Source organism: Austrofundulus limnaeus, unplaced genomic scaffold (assembly GCF_001266775.1).
Source record: "Austrofundulus limnaeus strain Quisiro unplaced genomic scaffold, Austrofundulus_limnaeus-1.0 Scaffold29, whole genome shotgun sequence".
Taxonomy (NCBI): domain Eukaryota; kingdom Metazoa; phylum Chordata; class Actinopteri; order Cyprinodontiformes; family Rivulidae; genus Austrofundulus; species Austrofundulus limnaeus.
Genome location: NW_013952431.1, coordinates 1853697 through 1877984, shown reverse-complemented (window position 1 = coordinate 1877984; position 24288 = coordinate 1853697). Strand labels below are relative to the sequence as shown.

Below are 24288 nucleotides of genomic sequence, written 5' to 3'. Positions count from 1 at the left end.
TCTTTGAATCTTGAATCTTTGAATCTCGAATCTTTGAATCTTTGAAGCTTGAATCTTTGAATCTTTGAATCTTGAATCTTTGAATCTCGAATCTTTGAATCTTTGAAGCTTGAATCTTTGAATCTTTGAATCTTGAATCTTTGAATCTCGAATCTTTGAATCTTTGAAGCTTGAATCTTTGAATCTTTGAATCTTGAATCTTTGAATCTCGAATCTTTGAATCTTTGAATTTTTGAATTTTTGATTTTTGAATCTTTGATTTTTGAATCTTTGAATCTTTGAAGCTTGAATCTTTGAATCTTTGAATCTTGAATCTTTGAATCTCGAATCTTTGAATCTTTGAATTTTTGAATCTTGAATCTTGAATTTTGAATCTTTGAATCTTTGAGTCTTGAATCTTTGAATCTCGAATCTTGAATCTTTGAATCTTGAATCTTTGAATCTTGAATCTTTGAATCTTGAATCTTTAAACCTTGAATCTTTAAATCTTGAATCTTTGAATCTTTAAATCTTGAATCTAATCTACTTTACAACAGGAACAGAAGAGAAATTAATCTTAGGCTGGAGCCTAAGATTAATGTTCTTGTTGTAAAGTTGTTTTTTCAGTGGGAATACAATAGTATTTAAAACATGTTAATAAAATTTCTATGCTAAACAAATGTAATAATTATTGATTAGTGAATAAAAGTGAGAAAAAATTAAAGGGTTGATGTCTCTTTACATGTTTTGTAGCATTATTTGTGGGTTTGCGGCGGGGGGCTCAGAAGCTAATTGTGTTTGCAGGGCCATGTCATGGAAAACTTGTAACATGAAAAGGTAGTCTAATGAAAACACACTTGTGAATTGTTTGTGTTGACTATATTCACCATATTTAGCAGCTTTTGCAGCGGCAGAGTATTGTCCACCTCCTGGAACAAAAGGTACTGTTCCTCCTCCTGTTCCTCCTCCTCCTGTTCCTCCCAGTGTTCCRTATCCAAACCCTGTTCCAGCTCCACCTGAGAGGAGAAATGGCTGCAACATTACTTTAATGACAACAGTGTATGATGAGCGAAACAAGCTACAATAATGCATTTTGGATTTGATTTCATTATGTAAAGTTGTGCAGCAGCACCTGAACTACAACACACACTCCTGCATCTGTGCACTAAAACATTCAGTATCTCCCTGGTAAAAGGCCTGATTAGAAGGGAAAGATTCCCATCATTCTTTAAATTATTCCAAGCAAAAAAGGAATAAAATATTCTCACCAAACTTTGGAGGTTTGCTTCCAGCACCACCCCCATAACCTGTAACAGTGTTGAGTGTTTATTTCATTATTACAAGCAGCACTTCAACTTGAATTGTACAAGCTTTTTAAAAATCCTGTAACCACTTACTACCATAGCCACCTGGTAACACGTGTCCTGTTCCCCCTGGGACTCCACCTCCTCCAAGGCCTGTTTGTGGAACTGTTCATTTAAGCAAATATTTTTAAAAAAATCACGTGTTAATGCATTTAGGCTGCAGTTTTACTGAATTTTGACTAAAACAACATGTAGCACATGTAATATTTCCATGAATCACGGCAAGTTTTATTCCTCGTCAACAGGTAAATATCAAAGTCTTACGGTGTTTAGGAGGAAGGGCTCCAACTGCTAACGCTGCAACACCAAAAGGACAAAAGTTGTTGGTTTAAAAGATGATCGAAGAGTTTGACAGAAAGGTGAAACATTTCACTCAAAATTCAGGTGGATTCAGTGTCTGAAGATCTGCTTACATCCATATCCTGGAAACTGTTGTGTTCCTGGAATCCCTCCTCCACCAACTCCACCTCCCACACCTCCTCCACCAACTCCACCTCCCACACCTCCTCCACCAACTCCACCTCCCACACCTCCTTGGACCACCACAACAGAAAAAGAAATTGGTGGCAATTCAAACTTTCATCCCAATTATTGTGTTTACAAATTTCATTTTAGTTACCATATTTAGCTGCCTTGGCAGCAGCAAGAATGGCAGCAGCCTGAGCAGCAAGATGTCCACCACTTCCCAGACCTCCTGTTCCTCCCAGACCTCCTGTTCCTCCCAGACCTGTTCCTCCCAGACCCCCTGTTCCTCCCAGACCTCCCGTTCCTCCTAGTCCACCCACTCCTGCAGAAAACAAATCCAGTTGTAAACATATATCTTGTCATAGTAATTCAAAATTTAAAACTACAGTAACTTTGTAKAATAAACAACAAAGAACCAGTATTTGGTATTTTTCCTCTCACAGGTGATGTTTCTCCTCTCATTCAGTGGCCCTCACATTCCAGTGCTATTCAACTGGTGGCCCGCCAGATTTTAAATCAAATATAAATTTTAAATTTACTTTTCAATGCAAGAAAATAAACAATTTTAAAGGGTAAAAGATAATAATACCTGTTCTTTTACAYAATGCAGCGTTTCTCTACTGTTATCAGGCACCCCATCACACACACACACAGTTTAGTTGAATAGCCGTTTTAATCAGTTACTAAAACTGTGATGGTGTAGTTAATCCCAGCATTGGAACCAGTTAGCAACACAAACCCCCTAAATCTGACAACATCGTTATTTTATATTTAAATTTATTTTGCTCCTTGCTGTAAGTTTCTACGGTGCCAGTGACCCCATGCTGACCCACCATATTTAGCAGCTTTGGCRGCGGCGGCAGCAGCAGCAGGGTTGTATCCCCCTGCACCTCCTTGTCCTCCTGGTACAAGCCCACCACCTATGGCTCCAGATCCTCCTAATCCTGTGAAAAACAGATTAGTCTACTGCAAAGAAATGTTCATGTTCATGAGGGCAAATATAAACCAACAAAGTACAAATGCAGAAAGCAAACCCCTGTTTAGTCTCTGCCCTTCAAAAAAACGTAAAACACATTAATTAAAAAAAAAAGCATCCTAAAAAGTCAGGGCAGTCCCAAAACAAATTCTTGAGATGAAAGAGATTAATCTACTTCAGATCAATAAAGAGGACCAAACTATGCAGAAGGTTTTGTGCARCTCATAACTTAAGGTCTTGTGGAACAACGTTTGTAAAACATGTGGAGGCAATAACATTTTATGACTTCTAAAACTTTGTGAAAGGGGTAACAGAAGCAGCCTGAAAAACCGACAAACTCACTAGTGTAGAAATCTGGTAACTAAATTTAAACCAAAAAGTGACTTWATGGTGTTTCAAGAAACCCCATATGACATGGTTATAAATCTCCAATCAGCCGATAACAAAAATATCCATCAGTGATTTCAACAGGTTATAAAAATGTTCACTGATTGATGCTCACAGTTCTGTGTTTTACACTGGGAATTTAGATTCATAAAGAATTTGCGCCACTGCCCCCCACTGGCCCCTCTTGGTCAGACAGTTTCATCCTCTTAGGTCCACAGCTTTTTCATGGTGTGTATTTTTAATTTCCCCCTCGCTGTTAGGGATTATTAGGACCTCATAAACATAAAAGCAAATAGAAAAAGGGCTTTAGGACTAAAATAGTTTCAATAGTTGTTTCCTTCTGTTAAAAAGGCGTGTGATGAAGTTATACAGCGTACCATATTTAGCAGCTTTGGCTGCTTGAGAATATCCTCCTGGTAGCTGAGATCCTCCTCCCGGCACCACAATTGGTGCACCACCTGGCAGTGTTCCTGGGACTCCTGTAAAGGAAACAACAGTATGAATTACAGCAATTATCATCGTACAGTAATTTATTGTTGAGCTATTGTTTTCTGCTTGTATAATTTATTTTACATCATTATTTTTGAAAGCATTTCTCACCATATTTAGCAGCCTTGGACCCAGCTCCAAATCCTGAAATGAAAAAAAAAAAGGTAAATTTATGTGAAAGCCTAAACTAACAGACAGAATCTAAGGACCAATGAAAATTATTAATTTTCCTATTTGGCTATTTTTGACCAGTGTTGCCAAATGAGTCACAATGAAGGAGTTCTGTAATACTGAGTTGTTATTATTTGCAAATTCTCTGAAAAGCTTCAAAATGAAACAAATTTGTTGAAATGGGGTGATTTATCACCTGGCAACACAAACGTTTTGTTTACAAGCGTGCTGGTTTGAAAACTCAATTTATATTGAGGTATGTTGGCAATGGGAATTCCAGTCCCATATTTAAAAATGGAAATGGTCAAACTTTACAATTATCAGACGTTATACGAAGGGATTTCCTGGAGTTACAGCATAAAAACATGGTTAATTCTAAAGAAAATGGGTTATTTCAGACATACCTGTTAGAACATTTTGATTTAAATGTATATTAGGAGGATTATTTGCTCTTTTAGCTGCTAGATGATATCTTTATGGACTCATTTTCATGCATATATCAATTACAGCAAAACTGAATATTTTTAAGTTTTTTGCACTGCAGCCTGTGCTCATTCTGACTCATTTTACCAGCATGGGTCACATTCAACAAATCATTTCTACCTGATTGTATGACACTATAGCCATGGTTATAATAATAATCCATCYATATTGATAATTTGGTGTTTTGTGTCCTTTGTGAATAACTTTACCTCCTTGTACCTGCCCTGGATACAGTCCACCCCCAACGCCACCAAGACCACCAACTCCTCCAACTCCTCCAACGCCACCAACTCCTCCAACTCCTCCAACTCCACCAACTCCTCCAACGCCACCAAGGCCACCAAGGCCACCAACTCCTCCAACTCCTCCAACTCCACCAACTCCTCCAACGCCACCAAGGCCACCAACTCCTCCAACTCCACCAACTCCTCCAAYGCCACCAAGGCCGCCAACTCCTCCACCGGCACCTGAAGCAACAAACTAGCTTAAGTTGTGCCTTTTTGTTACAGATGTCATACAATCTTTAAAATGTTCTCTTAACAGGAATTAATTTTCCACATGTAATCTGGATTATCAGTTACCATATTTGGCAGCTTTAGCTTGAGCAAGCGACATTCCTCCTGGCCCTACACCTTAATGTAAAAAGAGAAAAAAGACAGTTTGCAGTGTTTTCCACTCTTACAACATTAAACAGTACATTAAAAAAAACACCCACCAGTTCCAACGGGATAACCAGGCTTTGACCCAGAGCCCCCCAGTCCTCCTGGAAGTCCAGCTCCACCAGTGCCAAATCCCCCATAACCTGAACCAAACRTTGTTGTTGACTCATCATTAAATGCAGATTTTTCTATTGGCATCAAACCTCGTTTTAAAAAGCCTATAAATGAAAATGTCTGTACCAAAGGGAAGTTTGCCTCCGCCAGGTTTTGCTCCATAGGCTCCTAAAAGATGAAAGAGTATGTGAGCACATTCATATTCAGTGAAATACTAAAACATCAGGAATAAAAATGATCTCCATTAAGTTGATGAATTCTGCTAATCTGACTTGGCTGCTCAGACTGCAAAGTATTTAGGAATAAAAAAATATTATTTTGCAGCTATGCCTAAAAAAACAAAAAACAAAACAAAAAGGAGCCCAGAGCCCCAAAATCCTTGCCAGAGAACTTCTCAGTTTGATCGTTTATTTTTTGTGTTTCTGATCGCTGGTCTTCAGAACAAACCTAACACATAATATATGCATTTTTGTTTGGAAAATATTTGTCTTTCACAACCATAATAAAAAGACAGAGAGGCTGCCCAGGAGTTCATAKCTCTGAAAATATTTGATTAATCAAAACCAAATTGAGTCCATAAACTCAGGAGCCCCGAACTGGTATTTAGCAGCTAAAACCTGTGTGCTCGTTTCTCAGCAACTGTTGTTGTAAAATCATAAACTAAATATTCTCACAACACCATTAGCGCTCAGCCCATAAAGTTGTTTTTCAAGTTTTTTAATATATTTTTTGTTTGCAACAAATGATTTCTGGTTAACACATTTGTGCACTAATTGTCCACCACTGGTGTTTGTGTTAGAGGGATTATTACACTGGGATGCACCACCTACTGGGTTTATTTTAAGTTCTCCTGCCTCGGTACACACTCCTGAGTTTGAAGCCTTCTAAACTCGCGATTAGTCACAGTAAAACATGCAATATCATACAAAACATGASAAGTTTGCTGTGAATATTCACCTGGTACTTTGGGGGTTTTCAGTGGGTAACCATGAAAGACCCCCTGCTGCATCTGACCACCAAACCCAAGGGTTCCTGCAACAGAGAACCTCATCAGTTAAACACATTTCTATTAAYATTTAAAACCTTTTGTAAAATTAAAAACTAAATATCAGCAACGTTAACCTCCTTGACCTCCTTGTTGTGCCCCAACTGAAGAGAAAGAAAAAATGGACCAATTTTAGTAAAAAAAAAAAAACAAGCGAAAAAATAAATTTCATCATGAACAATAGAAAACATACCAATAAGCCTCTGTACCATTTAGAAAAGCTGAATATCAATATTTTTCATAGTTTGGATTAATTGTTAGCCCCATATTGTCATAAGTTTATTTTTAATAAAGAGTTCAAATTTAGAGATTTTTGATTTATTTATTTATTTACTTTTCGATAAAAACATTTATAATAGGAGAAAAAAACTTACTTGATTTTGAGTTTAGGTCAGTTCCTGTGGGAACTCCTGGTAAAACCCCACGTCCACCAAACCCTGAAAGGGCCACAACAAAAAGAAGTTATCTGCAACGAAAGTGCAAATCTGGTGAACAGACACTGCAGTCAAATGGTGAAAAAATGACATTTTATAATAAATATTTTATCACATTGATCACAGACCTGGTCCGGGTACTTGTCCACCTTGGTAAAGTCCAGGGACACCCACACCTTCCACATCAAATGAGAGGACAAAGTGTTATTTTATACACAAAAAATAAATGTGAAAGGTTTTATCATTTATTTATTTAATTTTTACTTTTTAGTAATATGTATGTGACAATGTTGATCAAAGTCTGGTTGGTAAAAAGCTTTTTGTGAGTATGTTTCTGTAAAAGATGCCACAATTCATTGCATCTTCAACAGAGGAATAGTTTTATGATACGTCTTCACGTAGTTTTACTTCAGCAACAAGTCATTTAAAAGTCTCTGAACCAATACATTTATTTTTTTTTAGAAAACTCTGGGAGCTGCAGAAACTTGGTGGTCAGTGCTGAGGTCTCAAAGTTCTGAGGATGTTTTTGCTCTTTTTGTGTTTCTTCCACTAAAAATCAAACACATGTTTTTGTGTTAAGCTCATGTTTTAGTTTCAGTTTTATCCATGGCAGTAACAGGCCTGCACTGCAGCTGGACATTCATCCCAGGATCATATTTTGCATTTCATGCTTTTATTTCACTGATAAGAACCATAACTTCACAGCTGAACTCAATGAAGTGTTCATGTCATATAAAAATAAAAATAAATTCCTTTTTTCAGCTAATAGTAAAGCTACACAAAGAAAACCTCTCAATCAGCCGATGTAATGAGAACTAACTTAAAATGAGTTTTTCCAACAATTTTTTATATTGTTCAGGCACAGAGGGTCCCAACCTTTACCATCAAAAAAGTCACTCATAAACTTGAATCGAAATAAAGATAACACAACTCAGTAAGTGTTACTTAAACACTACATAAAACTATTGTAGTTTTATTTGGTTTAATTATTAAATTAAAAACCTGTAATAAAAAATTGACAGTTATTGGGAATTTTACATGTTACAACAATGAAAAAGACCAAATTCTTAAAACCTTTTTTTGTGTGTGCTTCCTTTAATAAAAATCTAAACTTTGCAGGCCAACGTGGTGTTTTCTGTGTCTCAATTTGAATGCATAAAGTCAAGATAAAAATCGAGTTGATCTGATGGAAACTCAACTGTGACTGTAATAACAGATAGAAACCTTTATTTATTTTACATTTTATTCATTATTATTATTTTGTCAAAGACACTTTGTTACTTCTCCTTGAGTTTTATCAGAATGACTCTCTTTGTTTTTCTTTCATGGTTATAATTAAATATTATTCCTTTTTATGTTAGTTTTGGTCAAAACTCCAGAGAACCACATGTGTCCCAGAGCTGCAGGCTGCAGACCCCTGTTCTGGGGTCTTGTAAAACACATTGGATTAAAATTGCATACACGGAAATCACGACATCACATACCCATACAGTAATTCTACTCACATTTACCACGAGTCAAAAGTTCAACGTACAGCTTTAATACCACTAGGTGTCACTAAAACAGAGGAATCTAAACTTTAAAGCCCCTGAAACTGCTCACAAATTATTCTGTCTTAAAAAAAGAAGAAATAGTAGTTGAAATCTTCATAAATGAAAGATTTTAGAACTGAAAACGGCACAAGAGACTAAAATCTACAACACACTTTTATCTGATGATTAATGCAACATTTCTCCAGCCAGCTAAAACACTTCTCACATGCAGTAAGAACTCGTCTTTAATGTGGCTCAGCTGCCTGAAACCCTGCGTTCTGTCTGTCGTCGGCCTCCTCAGTTTATTGTTGAGTCTACTTAACCTGGAACTTTGGCTGCTTTTTTTCCTGCAACACCACCGGTCCCTCCTGGAAGGCCTGTCTGAGGAATAACAGGTGCTAGAACAAAAACAGAAAGAAAAAAAAAAGAAACAAAACAAAGAAAAACACATTTAATGTTACTTGGATCATTGAAAAGGACTGTGACAAATGCCCTTGGTAAAGGCTTTCATGTAAAAGTGCTGAGACAAAAACTATCGTAACTAAGAGTTACGCTGCTGTGTCCWACTCAAGGCCTGTGGGCCAAATGAGGCCCTTAAAACATTCAAAGATGTATTAACGTCTTAAAATAAGCAYATGCTGCTTTAAGCCAGCATTGATCATAAACTACATCTCCCATAATGCATGTAGATTATTTTACCRGTAAAATGACAGCACCTCACCTCTAAGTGGAGTTACACAGGGTTCAAAAGTAGCCGGCAACTTGCTGCATTAAATCTCCTTTTAGCTGCATTTTCACCGGCTACTTTTGCTGCGGCCCAGTTGAACTGGGAAGTGGGAATTTCTCATTTACAAGTCGTAAATTTAAAGTAGAACGCCCCATCCAGTGGGAAGTTCCTGTCAGAAAGGGGAARAGTTACTCACCACAACTCAGTAGTGAGTAAAACTCTAACTTTTACTTTAATAACATTTCTGTATTATTTATTTCACTTTSAGTCAGTTTTMCAYGTTGTACTTTTCAGTGTTTGTAAGAGGACATGTTAAAACACCAGAGAAGTTTCTTTGCTGGACATACCACATTGATCTCGGTTATTGTTTGTTGGTGGTGCAGCCATAGCAGTGAGACAAGGAACGTTTCATGTTTAGTCCAARTTAAACACAAAACATCAAAGTTAATTACAACTGGCTCTACAACTGCTCATGTGGCCCTCAATGAAAATGAGTTTGACACACCTGTCTTAGAGGATGYCCAAGGTATAAACAGCTGTCTTATATATATATAAAGTAAAAAAAAAGAACTGTTTTGTCCCAACTTGGCTCAAATATGATTCTCATGTTACTGAGATRGTTTTCAGATGTTTTGCTTTGTAAAAATGTTGTTTTTTTTTATTATCTGCCCCCTTTATAAGGTGTGAGCTAATTTTCAAGATTTGGATGATTTGGCAGGGGGCTGCCTTCTGCCTGGGGAAGTTGAGRGCTTTGCTCAAAGGTGGAGACAGGTCTGCAACACCTTTCCCACCCACATTTTTGAGGTATCAGGGAATTTGAACCAGCAAACCTRCTGATCACAGGCTCAMCTTCTCTAATCTGCACCACCACTCCCACTTCATTAAAAAAAACAAAAACAGGCGAAAACAGAGAAATTGATGCATGTGTCTTGCCTCGGCCGTTCACTGGAAGTCCAGTTCCGGTACCATCGGGTCCTCCTGCGGTTCAAAGCACAAAGATTGCAAATATAAATATATTCACGTTCATTCAACGTGGAAACATTATTCACAGTTTTAATGTTCAGGGAAAAGTTTCTGCACTGACCAGCAGGTGTGTGTGTGTGTGTGTGACACTGAACAGCAGATGTTTCAGATGTTTCTGAGACACTAACTGGCTGCTGATACTGGGAGCAGCTAAACAGACCCAACAGTTCATCGTCATCACCTCGAGACAAAACGCTCCAGGGCTGATGCTTAATCAGAAGAGGCAGGCAGAATAACGGCATTTACCTCGCTTCTTTGGCTTTCTCCTGACACAGGAAATGAGTTGTCAGGTCCACTTGCAGGAGAGCTTGGCAGCTGGGTAAAACATTTGTTTACTTGTTTAAAGCTTTTTTGAAATTTTTTGTCTTAAATTCCCAACACTTTAACGGAGAGACGTTGCGCACTGCCTGTAAATATGTGGTCTGGATGACTTGAGGAAAGGTTTGGCAAGGGAGCTTTTTTTTTTTAAAAGCTGTGCTGTTTCAAAGAATCGAGTTGTTATTTTAAGTGTCATGAAAGAAGCACTGACTGATTCCAGGGACTGATATTTTTGTCACTGCCAACCAATACTTAAGCCTGGGCTCTTTGCCACAATGCAGCCCTGGACATGATTGAGGCCCCCTGAGCTTCAGTTTAATCAGTCCATCTAATTGAACTCAAATGATGAGCACAGACAGCCCAGATTTTAAGGTCAGTCTGGGCTCTGCTGAGGTTCAAACTGTCTAAGCGTCACAAGTATACGATAAAGATCGGCATGTCTGCCAAACGGAGCTACCATTAATGCGAAACATTCATTTTGGCTTTCTCGTAACATGCGAGTACGTAGATTTATCAAAAGTCGGAGTATGCATCTGTCAGCACAGTCTGAGGTCTGTGCAGCAGCCTGTCGGAGGGCCTGAAAACAAAACCACCCCCTTGTGGTGTCAGAGGGCCTCCTGCAGCTCTGAGCTTCAACTGGATGTCAGTATCAGTGATTTAAAACAACCATGTCGTTTTTTTATCGTTGACTCTGCACCTGTGAAAGGAACGACTGATTTGAGACATCAAACTGGCTGCAATCATGACCATGTCCATAAACGAGGACAAGTCCGTTTTAACTCACCAGAAGTGTTTTACAACAGCCCCACCACCACCACCACCACCACCACCACATATCCATTAACTAATTCTAATGATATTTAAGCATCAAATTCCCCGTCCGTGAGAAGAATTACACACAATATCACTGCTGCAATTAAAACAAATACACAAGAAGTGAGCAAAGCATAAGCAGTGTGGTTCCAATAACAAACACTCATCTTTCTGTTTAATAATCCTCATGCTCTGTTAAACTCTGAGATTTCTGGGCTGACAGCGGTCTCTGAAGGAATGCTAGACTAATAACCGACTCTGTCTCTCTCCTTTATAGGAAACCAGTGTCATATTTCTATTAAAGCTGTACCTCTTTTGGCTGCTTTCTGTCCACCTCCAGGGTAAAAGCCCACATTGCCGCCACCGTATCCACCGTAACCACCTAGAAGACAAAAAATTGAAAGTTAAAAAAATAAAAAGATTAAAGAAGACTGAAAAGACAGCATGGGGTCAAGGATCAAGGGTCAAACACATACCTCCTCCATTTCCTAGATTTCCATAACCTGCACAAGAAAGAAAATGTGAGGAAAGAGAGGCTAAGTGATGAAAAAAAAAAACGTGTATGCTTGTGGTTTATTCAGCTGTAACTACCCTTCAAGAAAAATAAGCTCACACTCAATCTTTCAATGCAACACTTTCCAAAACTATAATACTTGGTATTTTGTGGACATAAAATATATATTTTAATGACATAAAACATGGTATTGTGTGTTACTTAGACCAATGGTATCCAATGCTGGTCCTCGAGGGCCACTATCCTGCAAATTTTAGATGTTTCCCTGCTTTGGCATGCCTAATTTGAATGAATAAGTGATTAACAGGCTTCTGAAAAACCTGCTGAAGAGCAGGGAAACAAATAAATAAAACAATAAAACATGAAGGATAGTTGTCCCTGAGGACCAGTGTTGGACATAACTGATTTAGACCCTTCTACTTACACAGAGTTGATTCTTACTGAGCATTTCACCCAATCAAAGTCACAGAAAATAGTTCTCAGTTTGGTATTGCAGAGATTTAAACACCAGAAGGGAGCGGTCCAATCTTTTTAAGCCTTAAAAAAGAAGTTTTGCACTAATCTCCAGGCGTTAAAAGCTTTGACTTTCCTCAAAGAATAAATGAAGCTGTATCCCAGCTTGTGTTTCAACTCGATGACAAGATGAAAACATGTGAGAGGAAAATATGGAAATGGAAAAAGTGTGGCAGAGGATAAGAACATGAAAAAAAAAAAGCTCACCAACTGCTTTTTGACTGAAACACACTGGAATAGAAGCAGTCTGAACTCGCCAAACTTTGGGATTACTTTAGAAAATAACAAACCCAATTCTGTTTTATCGTGTATTTATGAGTTTTGAAAAGATAAAAAAATAGAAAAGCTGTGTTTGAAATAGAAACAATGCCACATGTTTAAAATGTCATTGTTTTGCGAAAAGAGGAGGAGAAGGCATGCTATGATCAAAACTCGATCTTATAAAAATGAATATATGTAAATTAATTCTTTTGAACTTATTTCCAGAAATCTGCCAAAATGATAAATGTCTATTTTGTGTGAATTAACGTTTTCTGACGTTTGAACAAAATCAGTTTTAGAATATTTCTCACAGTTGAATTAAAAGAAGCCGGTCATTCCCTCTGAGACAAACAGGTTGAAGTAATGGATGTTTCTTGAAGCGGACCAAATTTGAATGCTGCCAACAAGCTTGTCTGCTGAGGAATTTCCTTTAATCAATAAAAGACTTAAAAAAAAGAAAAAGAAAAAAATATCCTGGTTGAGAACAGCTGTGGATCAGAAAGAAGACAGAGACGAGGGGAAAAAAAATCAGGTTGCAGTCGGTCCAGCAAGCTGCAGGGTGCTGCTAGATGATGTGATGAAGACGAGGAGAAATGGGCATGGTTGAGACGAGGAGAAAGATCAAGTGTGGGGTTGTCAAAACGCGAGCCCAGATGATAAGCTCAGCATCTTTCTGATAATCCCTTTGATTGCCCAATCGACATCAGACCTTACGTTAATCAGACTAAAGGGTTTTTCCTTTTCCACTGTCTGTCCTGCTGACTCAAGGACTCTGTCTCGTTTCTTTCATTCTTATCAGCGAGCACCACATCCTTAAAAATTGTTCGGTAGCAGCTGAACAAAAGTTCCTGCACAAGTTCAAGAACATGTCTGATGCTTAAAGCCATAAACAAAAACACGAACCGGTTGAAATAGCAACATTACGTTCACACTGCAGGTCTTAATGCTCAGACCTGACTTTTTTTGCTCAAATTTGCTCTAATCAAGCCTATTGTTAGGCGATGGCCCTCTTTTGCATATGACTAACCTGTTTGTCCACCATGTGGAGGCAGTGCTCATAAGGTTGAGTTCACCTGAAACTCAGACTGAAGAAGTCTCTTGGACAAGAGATGAAGAAGAACCTGTAATGGAACTAATACTTTTATGTTTAAGCAAGTAATTCATGACATCCTTTAATGACCTAGGTTTTCATGACATGCTGTTCATCTGCAGACAGAATGATTAAAGTCAGAACAAGATCTGCTAACAACAGTCATTCTTAGATATCACTTGTGTTTATCTTTGTGTTTTCCATTGACCTTGTATCAAATCTTGTTAAGATGACATAATGGTGTTTGTTAATATATTTATATATGAGGTCTCTCAACTGCATCAACAGTGTTCAACAGTGGACACAGTGGAGAGACAGTGACACAGAGAAGCAGAGGCACAGAAACAGGCCAGGTTGTTCTCTGTGTTTCCTGTTGCAATAAAACTCAGCTGATCATCTCATGGAGTACCTTCATTCTTGGACCACGTATTTCTGTCTTTGTTAAATAAATATTGCCATTACAAGCCCATCCAGAGGACCTACTTATTTTTTCTTTTTGAGTTTTTCTACCTGGATTACTGAGATGCATCACTTGCTCAAATTAGATTTTTTTTGTGTTGACGTTCCCATTGTATTTTAAATGCGACCTCCATAAGACTGCAGTGTGCAGAAGATGACAGCTCGCTGTTTACAGAAGTAAACACTCATGCAACATGTCAGCATGCTGATTCTGGAGAAGCAATCAGAGCCAATTCAATAAATATCGGACATGGCCGTTTAGTTCGGTGTCTACGTTTGAACCTGCCTCTGGCTGGCTCCGGTGCACCCTGTGTTTATGGAACAGGAGCAATGTGCTGGAAGTAAAACTAACTAAAGCATCGACCCAATTGGTTTAGTGTTGATATGGTCCAATTTTTCTGTGGATTTTCAGTCATCCAGAACTTGAAAGATTTAAAGAAAATTGACAAAAAAAAAACAAAAAAAAAACGGAACTTCTGTTTTGTAGCTGAGGACGTGCAGAGTTACAAGATTTAAACTGCATGAGGTTGGTATCAATATTCTAAATACTTGGATCAATCTGCTTACCTGCACCTTGCTGATGTAAAAGTTAGATGTAATGCAACATGACCTTTCAGACTGCAATCGCTTTTTTTGAAAAAAAAAAAAAAAATTGTACTTGGGCTTCATTTGCCTGCAGTGTGAACGTAGCCAAAGTGTCTCAGGCCACTTAGAGCCGGAGACAAGCAGCTTGTCAGCGTGACTTCTGGAAAAACTGTGCACCGCTCAGTCAGGACAGGCAGGTTTTTGGAGACTGTTAGCTCATTCATCCATCATCAGGCCCACCTGTGCGTGTGCCTCAGCTGTGGCAGGCATGCTCAGGGTCACCTAACACCTGCCACGCTGGGCCCAACTCTCGGGAGACATGAAACAGAAACACATAAGTACCTCTCTGAGGGTGTGCGTGAATGTGTGGGACCATTAATGCAGGTCTTGCATAATGTTTACACAAGGGGGAAAAAAGGAGGGAAAAAAATCTGTTTTTTGACATCATTAAACGCTGTGAAAATAAAGCACTTAACAAAAATGCTATGTAGGTGGCAATTTATTTTCGGGGTTAAAGCATGAGGACGTGCTAAGAAAATTAATTGGTTTGCTTTGGCATCTATCCACTGATTGTGTGCTTGAGAGGGTAGAGGTTTTGTACAAAGACGCTCTTGTTTAGTCACGCTTCCACCATCTTGTTCGYCAAAAACAAGCAGGCTTTTGTTGGGCGGCTAATATTCCAGAGTGTCAGCTCACGCAGATGGACGTCAGAGGTCACATCTTATTGGACGTCTACAGCAAACATCGTTTGTTTTCCCGAACCCCATACAAGGATCATGAGCCTGATATCAAATGATCTGGTTTTCTTTGGAGCTGCTTCCAGGGTGCACTTGATCGCTGACGAGTTGAAGGATTTCTGTGCTGAGCCTAATTTTCCCTGTGACCATCAAGACATCATAAGAAAACCAAAGGACCAGTTGAAAGCCAAACTGCATTTGGAACTTGGGCAAAAGACTCCTTAGAAAAGATCAATGCACTGCACAGAAGATGGAGGGGACAGAAACCTAATATTACACAGGAGGCGAGGGCCGGAATCCAAGAAAAGGAAAATGGAAGGTAAATGATGCAGTGTGGCAATGCATCATACTTTCCTCAGTTTAGAAATTTAAAAAAAACATCAAAAAAACATGACTTGCTTGCCATTTTCCATTCAGAAAGAAACACCGGACTTTCAAAGCAAAGTAGTGGCAAGTGCACAAGACGGCTGGAGAGTAAAACTTTGGAATGACCTCACTGTAAACATTTCACTTGAGACTACGGCAACTGATCTTCTCAGTTCCCAAGGCTTAGTGTTGGTTAAAAATGTTGATTTGGTGGAGGGAGGATTGCAACACAGTGTGAAACACGACTTTGAAGCATGTCGCTGGCATCAAATTCAAAACGAGTGCATAAGAAATCCAARTTTCAACATTAGATTTGTTCACTGCGTGGTTTTTTAAATAAACACAGTTTCTATTTTTCAACTGATTACAAGCTGTTTCAATTTACATTTCACGCAGCAACTTTTTGGGAAACATGGGTAAAACCAAGTGTTGCTCAACACTGGTGATTCATCTGGTGGCTTGGTTAAAAAATGATCTCAGCAAGAATACAAAAGAAAACACAAGTCTTTTCTTATAAAACAGGAGTTATTAAAAAAGAGTAATGAAAATGTGCTGAGGGACAGGCACTCGTATTCGGTGCCCCGTGTTGTTTGATGTCAAACATGTCGTTGTTTTAAGAGACATCCTAGTAAAACAGGGTCAGACACTAAAGCTGGTTCTTTCAGCCACAAGTCATGTTCTCAAACTGGGGTCCAGTACAAGTGATGGATGTGAGCCAGTATGAACAGAAATATCTGGTTTCAATCTGTGTACTGAAACTTCTTGCCCATTCTCCACTGGGGTTAGGTAAGGTAATTCTGTTTCACTAGAACTATAATCATTAATCAAAACATTGTCTTCGACTCTCTCTTCTTACCGCTGCTCTCCCCGTTTCCCCAAACTCCTTCCTCTCTACTGACCAGACATGAGGCGTTAATAGCTGCAACCAGAGGAAGCCAAACGTGAGAAGCGAAAGGAGCATTTCGCTCGCTCCTCCATCTCCTGCTTTCCTCTCCCTCATTGCTTTTTGCGGACCAGCTGGCTCTGGTGAAGGGTTTAATTTAGGAGAGCGAAGAATTCCATGGCAGAGATCCACCGTAACTGACAGCAGACGCGAGGAAAGCAGACTTTGGAGCTGGAACTCCGAGTTGTCCAGGAATTTTATTTTATTTTTTTGAAGGGGGGACTTGTTCCTCATCATCTCCTCCATTTAATCCCCTATATAATCAAGCGAGCATTATAGAAACAAATTGTTTGTGTACAGAAAGGTTCAAGGACAGGATTTTGACTCATAGCTGGAAACCAGAGATGGTACGAAAGAAAAAGGTAGAAGAGTGACAGAAGGGATAATCATTTGGCATTGTTGTATAAACAAAAACATTAGTGTTTTAGTTGAAAACCCACAAAAAGACAAGGGCGGTTACGAGAAACGYCGAGGCATGCTCTGGCAGCGAAAACGTCGCAATTTTCACGTAAAATGATGGAACAGCCTGATGAAGATGGGCCTCGTCTTCAAAGACCTTCTGGAAGTCCGGGGAGAGTCAACATTTCACTGTGACGGGCAGGTCGGAATCTGTTCTTCGGCTGTGGCCGCGCACATAACCTCCAACCTGAGAGCTGAGCTTAGTGTTTTATCCATCAGTGTTTGTGACAATTTTTAAAAAAAATTGYCATCAAATTATCACACCAGTTCACTTCCAAGTTGGTGGATAGACTGCGTTTTTACAGGGTGACGCCGAATAGAAAGAATGAAAGCAGAATGATGTGAGGTGCTTTAGTAGTTCCAGATTGCGTGACATGAGTGGACACACCGAGTCTCCCCTCGCTTCCTTTCCTCCCTCCCTTTTCCTATGACCTCCCCTGCTCCTTTGTCACTTTGAAGGTTCAGCGGGCTGTCAGTCACGGGCATCGAGCTGCGCGAAGCGGGGTAGTTCACACGTTGGTTTAATTAAGAGTTCACAGAGTCACACTACCTCACATAAACTCTTTCCTCGCTGACTGGTGTAAGCAAGCCTGATTTTGGCCATGAGCCTTGTATTGATTTTTTTCTTTTTCCTTTTTCCATGGAGTCATTCACACGATCAAGAGGTCGCGAAATCTAAATTTTACCAGATGACCCCCAGTGCCAGAGGTCCTACTGACAAACTAGGAAAAGTGCAATTCATTCTCCACGATTTCAGCTGAAATCAGTGCAGTAGTAGGTGTGAGTGGTAATWTCTTCTTTTATAGAGCTCCTCTATATCCAACTATAAAAAAAATGAGCACAGCTTTTCACTAATAAAGCAAATCTTGCAATCACAAATAAGTCAAAATCAGCTTCAAAATGTTTTAAAATAAGCTTATAGCACTAACTATAAACTACACTGATTATTTTACCCATGAAATGATAGCATCCCACCACAAGATGAAGGTGCACAGGGTTCAAAAATAGCAGCTATACTATACTATTGCTATACTATTGATAGTCGACATGTAAATTCTGCGTTTAGCTGCATTTTTATTGGCTACTTTTGCTGCAGCCTAATTGTACTGGAAAGTGGGAATTTCTTACTTACAAGTTGTAAAAATTCAAACCCCGAATGGGAAGTCCCTGTAGGAAAGTAGGAGAACTCCAACTAAAACGGTTCAGAATCTAAGATGGCGGCTACTCACCACAACTCAACAGTGAGTAAAACTCTCCTATTTATTTCACATTTACTTGTGCCTTTAGTTCTTTTCAGTGTTTATAAGAGCACATGTTAAAATGCTGTTTCTATGAACAAAATACCACATAAAGCACAGTTATTGTTTATTAGCAGTGCCCAGCTGTAGCAATGAGACGAGGAACATGAAGTTTCATGTTTAGTTGTAGTAAATTAGGAGAACGGTAATGGTACATTCACACCAAACACATTTTGAGCTGCAAAAATGCACCCAACGCCTCCAGTTGGACGTGCTACGTTCAGACYGGGGCAGAGACTAGAGGCACGTCTGAAGAGGGAGGAGCGTCTTCTGTCTTCGGCGGATGAAATAAAGATAGAAATTAAGAAAATGGCTTTGCTTTATTTACTGAAGGGCAAGCGAACGTTGTGCACAGCAGATAATCGATTCACCAGATGATTTAGAGGCAGTCTGGTCAGTTAGTTTCACCACTCCAGGAGCTGCGAGCTGACAAACTATTTTTTTGTCCCAAGCCCAGTTTAACATGGCGGTCAGTTTAACGAGCTGCTGACCCACACCGGTGCTGATATCTCCTGCCAGAGTACCAACTGCAGATGGACCATTTCAGCTAAAAAGCTCCTGTCAGTCTGTTTCGGGCTAGTGGGCAACATTCAAGAAACTGTGACGTGGAAAAATGAGTCTCTCTGATTGGTTGACGCAGCGCGTTGAACAGCAAAAGTTCAGATTTTTGAACTCCAGCGGCGGCTGCTTTGGACGCACCCCATGCACGGAAAACGGTGAAYTGCTACCTTCCGCTTCTTTGCACGCCGCACTAAATGGACTTGACGCGCCGTAAGACCGCTAGAGGCACATCCACCATAGACTTTGCGTGTAAACCAGCTGCTCCTGCAGCTCAAAATGCGTTTGGTGTGAACGTACCATTATTCTCATGTGGCCCTCTGTTAAAATGAGTTTGACACTCTTGCTTTAACAGGTCTCATGACCCACGCAGTTGGGAATCAGAACACATATATTATCTTTGAGGCACTTCTTATAAACAGGTCCAAGTGAATTACAACTGTTAAAGTCACCATTGCATGATATTGGGATTACTAGCTTTGCCTCTCCTGCCAAACTGGGCTTCTATCCCCACTGACGTCCGTGGCTGCCTGACCTCACCAGCCCGAGTTTCTGCTCCTCTTTTCCAAACACATGCCCTATTCAAAAACACACGTGTGCACATTTGCACGCTGCTGCCTCTTAATCTAAAATGTGCTCATTTGCATTTCACCTCATCACCAGTGTCTCTGATGTCACTGTTTATGCTACAAACCTCACAGAGCAGAACATCGTACGCTACAGGCTTTTACAGTTGAGCTAACTTTTCTTCCTTTTTTTCTTTTCTTGTTTCTACAAGAGATGAAAGCCTCTCTTGCTTTACATTTTATCCACCTCTTAAGGAATGTCACAGTTCCTCTGCCAACACTGAGCCTTGAGTATGTCTGCATAGCTTCACTCATCCAGTGTTCGTGCCATCTGCCCCTAGCTTGAGACACACTTTCACGGCACGTAAACACACACACACTGCAGTCATCAAAGAACACCGCCGGTAAATTGAGTATAAGTGAGCAGAAACTGATCATTTTTGATTACTCGGTTCCATCTGAAGGGATGTTCAACAGTGCAAATTACACACGGGATGAGAAAACCGGTGAGCAAATGCAGCCTGTGGTCATGGTATGCAAAGTTGGCTACGTGTGTTTTATCTCCCAGATGGTCCACATATGGATCTGACTGCCATTCCACAAAATAGTTTTCTGACAACTCAGGGTTGAGAGAAGAGACAAGTGTTTGATAGGTAGGCTCTTTGCAAAACATGCAAATAGGTTCATTGATGTTAGGCTTAGTCAGACTCAAAAGCATTTTCCTAATTCTTCTGTCATCAGAAAGGTTGGGATTATCATGCAGCCACGTGTGTCACCCTGGCCAAACATATGGGGTACTCTAAGAAAGCAAAACAAGTAAGAGGAGGCCAAATGTGTCATCGTCACTGATTTTGCCAAATTGTACAAGTTTGTAGAGTCACGGCAATATGGCCTAACACAGCCAAGGCCTCAAGGGCAAACACTGATGTCATTTAAAAACTATTTATTTTCAAAAGTTGTTCAACCGAAACCCTGAGGCTGATTGGAGTTAAAGCAATCCAAGAGAAATCTGTCAGTGAGGTGAGATAATTTCTCTGACTCATATCACCCTCAAGATAAAAGTATTGTGAATAAGCAAAAGTGGCACAGGTAAAAAAATGTACAATAATATAAACTTAAAGGAATACTTTACATGCACAAAGAATTTGTACATTTGTGTAACTCTATATCAAGATCAATAACCTGCCATGCTACAGGTTATTTAATACTATATAAGTTGCTGTAAGACTTTCAAATGTATTCAAGACTCAGCTGTGGAACCAACACAATAAACTTCACCATCCATTTTCTTTACCATCTTTTTCTTTTACACATTGAGGAGGTCACTGTGCCTGAGGCAGGGACACTCTAGTAAGTAGGCGTGTCCCGGTACCAGTTTTTCTCAAACTGAGTACTTCAATTAGGTATTTACCAATACACATTACCAATTTCAGACTTACTGAGTTAGAACTACATTACACAATCATTTTAACAACACTTATTTTATTTAGAACAAGGTGGCACTCCTTTTCTATAGGCCYACAGCCCCTCTGATTGGATTAAAGCAAATATTCAGCATGATATATACTTTTGAAACATTTTATAAATAAAAATAACAAATAAGATTTTCTTTCAAATCGTAGAACTTTTTTTAAATATGGAACTGACAAACTTTTCATGTGAAATGTAAACTGTAACACAGTCAAGGGAGCATTGATACTGGTATTGTTTGTCAAGAATCCTTTAGTAGTAAGACCATCACGTGTCCACGCAGAGTTCTGTGATGGACTTGTGACCCATCTAGCATGCGACCCCGTCCCTCGCACGGTGACTGCTGGATATGAGCACCAATGATACCTGTGACCCTGAAAGGAAGAAGCAGGTATAGATAATAGATGGATGGATGGATGTCCACATGGAGACATATGAGACAACCAACTGTTATACAATCTCTCTCAAACCTATGGAAAGGTTTGAGTAAATCAGCTCAACAAGAATGTTTTTGGTTTGTGGGAGGAAATTACCCTGTGATCTTCTCGCTGTGAGTCGACAGCTCTATCAACTGTCATTGTTTTGCCACAATAAACATGCATATCAAAAATTTCTTTGCCTTAGAAAAAATTCTCTCTTTGTGGTTGTGTTAGCCATTCATACGTAAACAAATCGAGCTGATCAAGTCCTGTGATGATGTTCCCCTACACATTCCTGCCATCCACTTCTCAAATACTCACCAAATCCACCCTGTGTCTACCTTGACTATAGTTTAAGCATTGGCTCAGCTTCGAACCTCCCAATAATCCTCAGTCACGTCGCACATGATACAGAAGGAGGTTTGAAAGTGTTGCATAAAGTGTCTGCTGACAGCAGCAATATAATTATTTAAACTGCCACAAATCTGCAAAACATCAATCAAATCTAAGACTCTGGTTCAATTTTTACAAACGACTGAAACGTAGTTGTACAGCTGGCGATCTGTCTTTAAGGACTTTTACAGAAATAAGAGCAAAAAACATAAAAAATCTTTCATTACTTTAGAAACAACCCTGAGCTGCCAGATGGACAAAGAAAGCTGTCAAAGCTCCAGACATGCTGGGAAGGAGAGCAGGGGGAATGGATGTGATGCAGTGCCATGGGATTGTTGTTCAGCAGAGAACATGTAATTAATAAATCAAACAAACCAGAGAGCATGTGTCAGACTAGTAAAAGTCTAGGAACTGTCACCAAAGGGACGGAGCTGGTTCARTGTGGGGACAAACTGTGTGTGGGTGTGTGAGTAGTGTTCATTATACGCCAACAAATACACATTAAGACTCGGACTTAACCTACTTTACTAACACCAGTTTCTACGGTGGAATTAGAGAGAATATCAGGAACAGCAATAACAAAGGTGGTGACGCCATTCAAGGAAAAAATGTTTAAGAAATAAAATAAACTCCTAATGTGAACAAACAAGTTGTGTTGGCTGCAAATATGTTGGGTGGGCCCTGTTCTGTGGGGGTGAGCGGGTCCAAGACAACGAAGTTCCTCTGCAGACAGCTCAGGTTCCAATATTACAAAACCTTCACAGGGATATTTTAAGGGGGATACATTAGGTAAAAAAGATGGATGGACAGAGAATAAAGCCTTTTTTCACAATTTGTTTAAATAAGCCAGTCTGCGCTGGCGGCCCCTGCGCTGAGAGGAAAACTGGATTTCATCGAGAGGCTATCAAGAGCCCTATTAATTATTTATGCTCGTGTGTCCACAGACAGGTGGTCACACTCCAAAATGCACAGATATGAAGCTTCGGAAACATATTTTCCTATACTTGTGCACGTTCACATGCATTTGCTTCCAGCCTTTGGCAGCTCGGAGGACAGGTCTGAAAGTGCAATAATGAGAAGCACATGTGTTCCAAACTCAGAGCTTGTCTTCTTTTGACGCAACGTCCTCGTTCTCACCTCAATCTATTTGTCTTTTTTCTTYAAGTGGGCTATCCAAAGCATGAATGTTTCATTAGTTATCGTGAAAAAAAAAACCTGTACATGTTGATGAGAGGAATAATTCAAGAGTTTGGACGTTTGGCAAGTTTACAACCACTTTTTCCCGTTCTCCCTGCTTCTTCCTGTCTCCTGTCTGTCCTCATAATGTCCATCATTTCTTTCCATCTCAGCCCCTTTTCGTCTTGCTGTAGAGCAGGCAAGATCACTTAATTTAAACAACTGTTGTGACACGAACCAAAGTTTTAAGATGTATCAAAGGATTTGCTGCCGTCAGTTTGAAATCCCAGAAAGATTTATCAAAATTAGCTCAAGATTGTAATTTAAAAGAAGTGAGTGTCATAAGATAAATGCTTCAGTTTAGTGGATACTGTATCTTTAATTTTTCACCTTAAAGTAAATCTTTCAATAAAAGTAGAACATTTAATTTCCACAAGCAGTGAACAGATTATTTGGTTTGCTGGTTCACAAGCCACAAGATGAAAATATAAAATTATTTTCAAATATTAATGATTGATTAGACCAGACTGACCTGAATTATGAATGTGCTAAGTAGAAAAAAATAATGTAGTGTATTTGGTCTGTTTTATGGCATTCATTTTTTTCTGTTATGTGCTCTGTTAAGGATTTGAGTTTGAGCTCTGATAAAAACCCGAAAACAGATAAAGCTTTACAAATTTTATTAAAATTGCTGGTGTGGAGCTTGAACAACCCAGGTGCATGGGTCCAGTTTTCTGGACACAGAAAAAGCAGGTTAGTGGCTGTAAGACTCTGGGACAAAATACTACTAGTATTTTAAAATACTACTAGTATTTTTAGCCACTAACCTGGTGTCAACTGGGAGCCTCCGTGTGGGAACACCGACTGTGTCAGTTTGGTTCCAGAGAAAGACGATTACGTCACCGGCAATCCTTGGGAGCATTGCGGGTCCGAGAAACGGGTCCAGGGTCCAGGGAAAGACGAGGGTCATACACAGAGGGATCAGAGAATACGACAGGTTAAGAGGAGCAAACTTAACTCTTGAATCCGGGAGGCAGGCAGGGGTCGAGAACCAGGAAGTCTGAGGTGTCGTGGTGCCGAGCAAGGGAGAGACAAGGGGCAGGAGTCCGAGAAACAGAAACAGGGTCATTACCAGAAGAGCAGATGGCAGAAGGTATCAGACACGGGCTGAGGCAAGAGGTGGTAATCCAAGGGACGAGAAGGGGGTCGAGGAGCCGAGATCAGAACAGGACATGGGACAAGAATGCTGGTGAATCATAGACTGGCTGATGATAAACTGGCAGAGCGCTGAGGGAAACCGCTGGCTTACATACAGAGGGACACAGGTGAGTTGCATGAGCTGATTACCTGAGGATCTGTGAAGGGAGGGGGAGCAGGGCCGTGACAAGGCTGAGGAAAAGAGCTGCTAAAAACACATGACATGAGATGAAAAACAAAACTAAACTAAAACTAGACCTAAAACTATAACATGCTCTGAAATTAATATTTTGAATTTAATTATT

The 24288-nt window shown here is 39.6% G+C and overlaps 1 protein-coding gene across 1 annotated transcript in view; it reads right to left on the bottom strand.

The window, feature by feature from the left end:
• The window catches only part of elna (elastin a), a 51723-nt gene that overhangs the window by 12498 nt on the left and 14937 nt on the right, over positions 1 to 24288 (bottom strand). The window contains exons 6-26 of the mRNA XM_014005190.1: positions 11456 to 11482; positions 11290 to 11361; positions 9759 to 9803; positions 8422 to 8496; positions 6695 to 6742; positions 6507 to 6569; positions 6210 to 6236; positions 6045 to 6119; positions 5214 to 5255; positions 5030 to 5116; positions 4896 to 4946; positions 4524 to 4781; positions 3772 to 3804; positions 3549 to 3650; positions 2642 to 2752; positions 1963 to 2130; positions 1757 to 1876; positions 1608 to 1640; positions 1377 to 1448; positions 1248 to 1286; positions 867 to 995 (exon numbers count right to left, since the gene is read on the bottom strand). Coding sequence (XP_013860644.1) covers positions 867 to 995; positions 1248 to 1286; positions 1377 to 1448; positions 1608 to 1640; positions 1757 to 1876; positions 1963 to 2130; positions 2642 to 2752; positions 3549 to 3650; positions 3772 to 3804; positions 4524 to 4781; positions 4896 to 4946; positions 5030 to 5116; positions 5214 to 5255; positions 6045 to 6119; positions 6210 to 6236; positions 6507 to 6569; positions 6695 to 6742; positions 8422 to 8496; positions 9759 to 9803; positions 11290 to 11361; positions 11456 to 11482 — 1677 coding nt within the window. The remainder of the gene's footprint in view (positions 1 to 866; positions 996 to 1247; positions 1287 to 1376; positions 1449 to 1607; positions 1641 to 1756; positions 1877 to 1962; positions 2131 to 2641; positions 2753 to 3548; positions 3651 to 3771; positions 3805 to 4523; positions 4782 to 4895; positions 4947 to 5029; positions 5117 to 5213; positions 5256 to 6044; positions 6120 to 6209; positions 6237 to 6506; positions 6570 to 6694; positions 6743 to 8421; positions 8497 to 9758; positions 9804 to 11289; positions 11362 to 11455; positions 11483 to 24288) is intronic.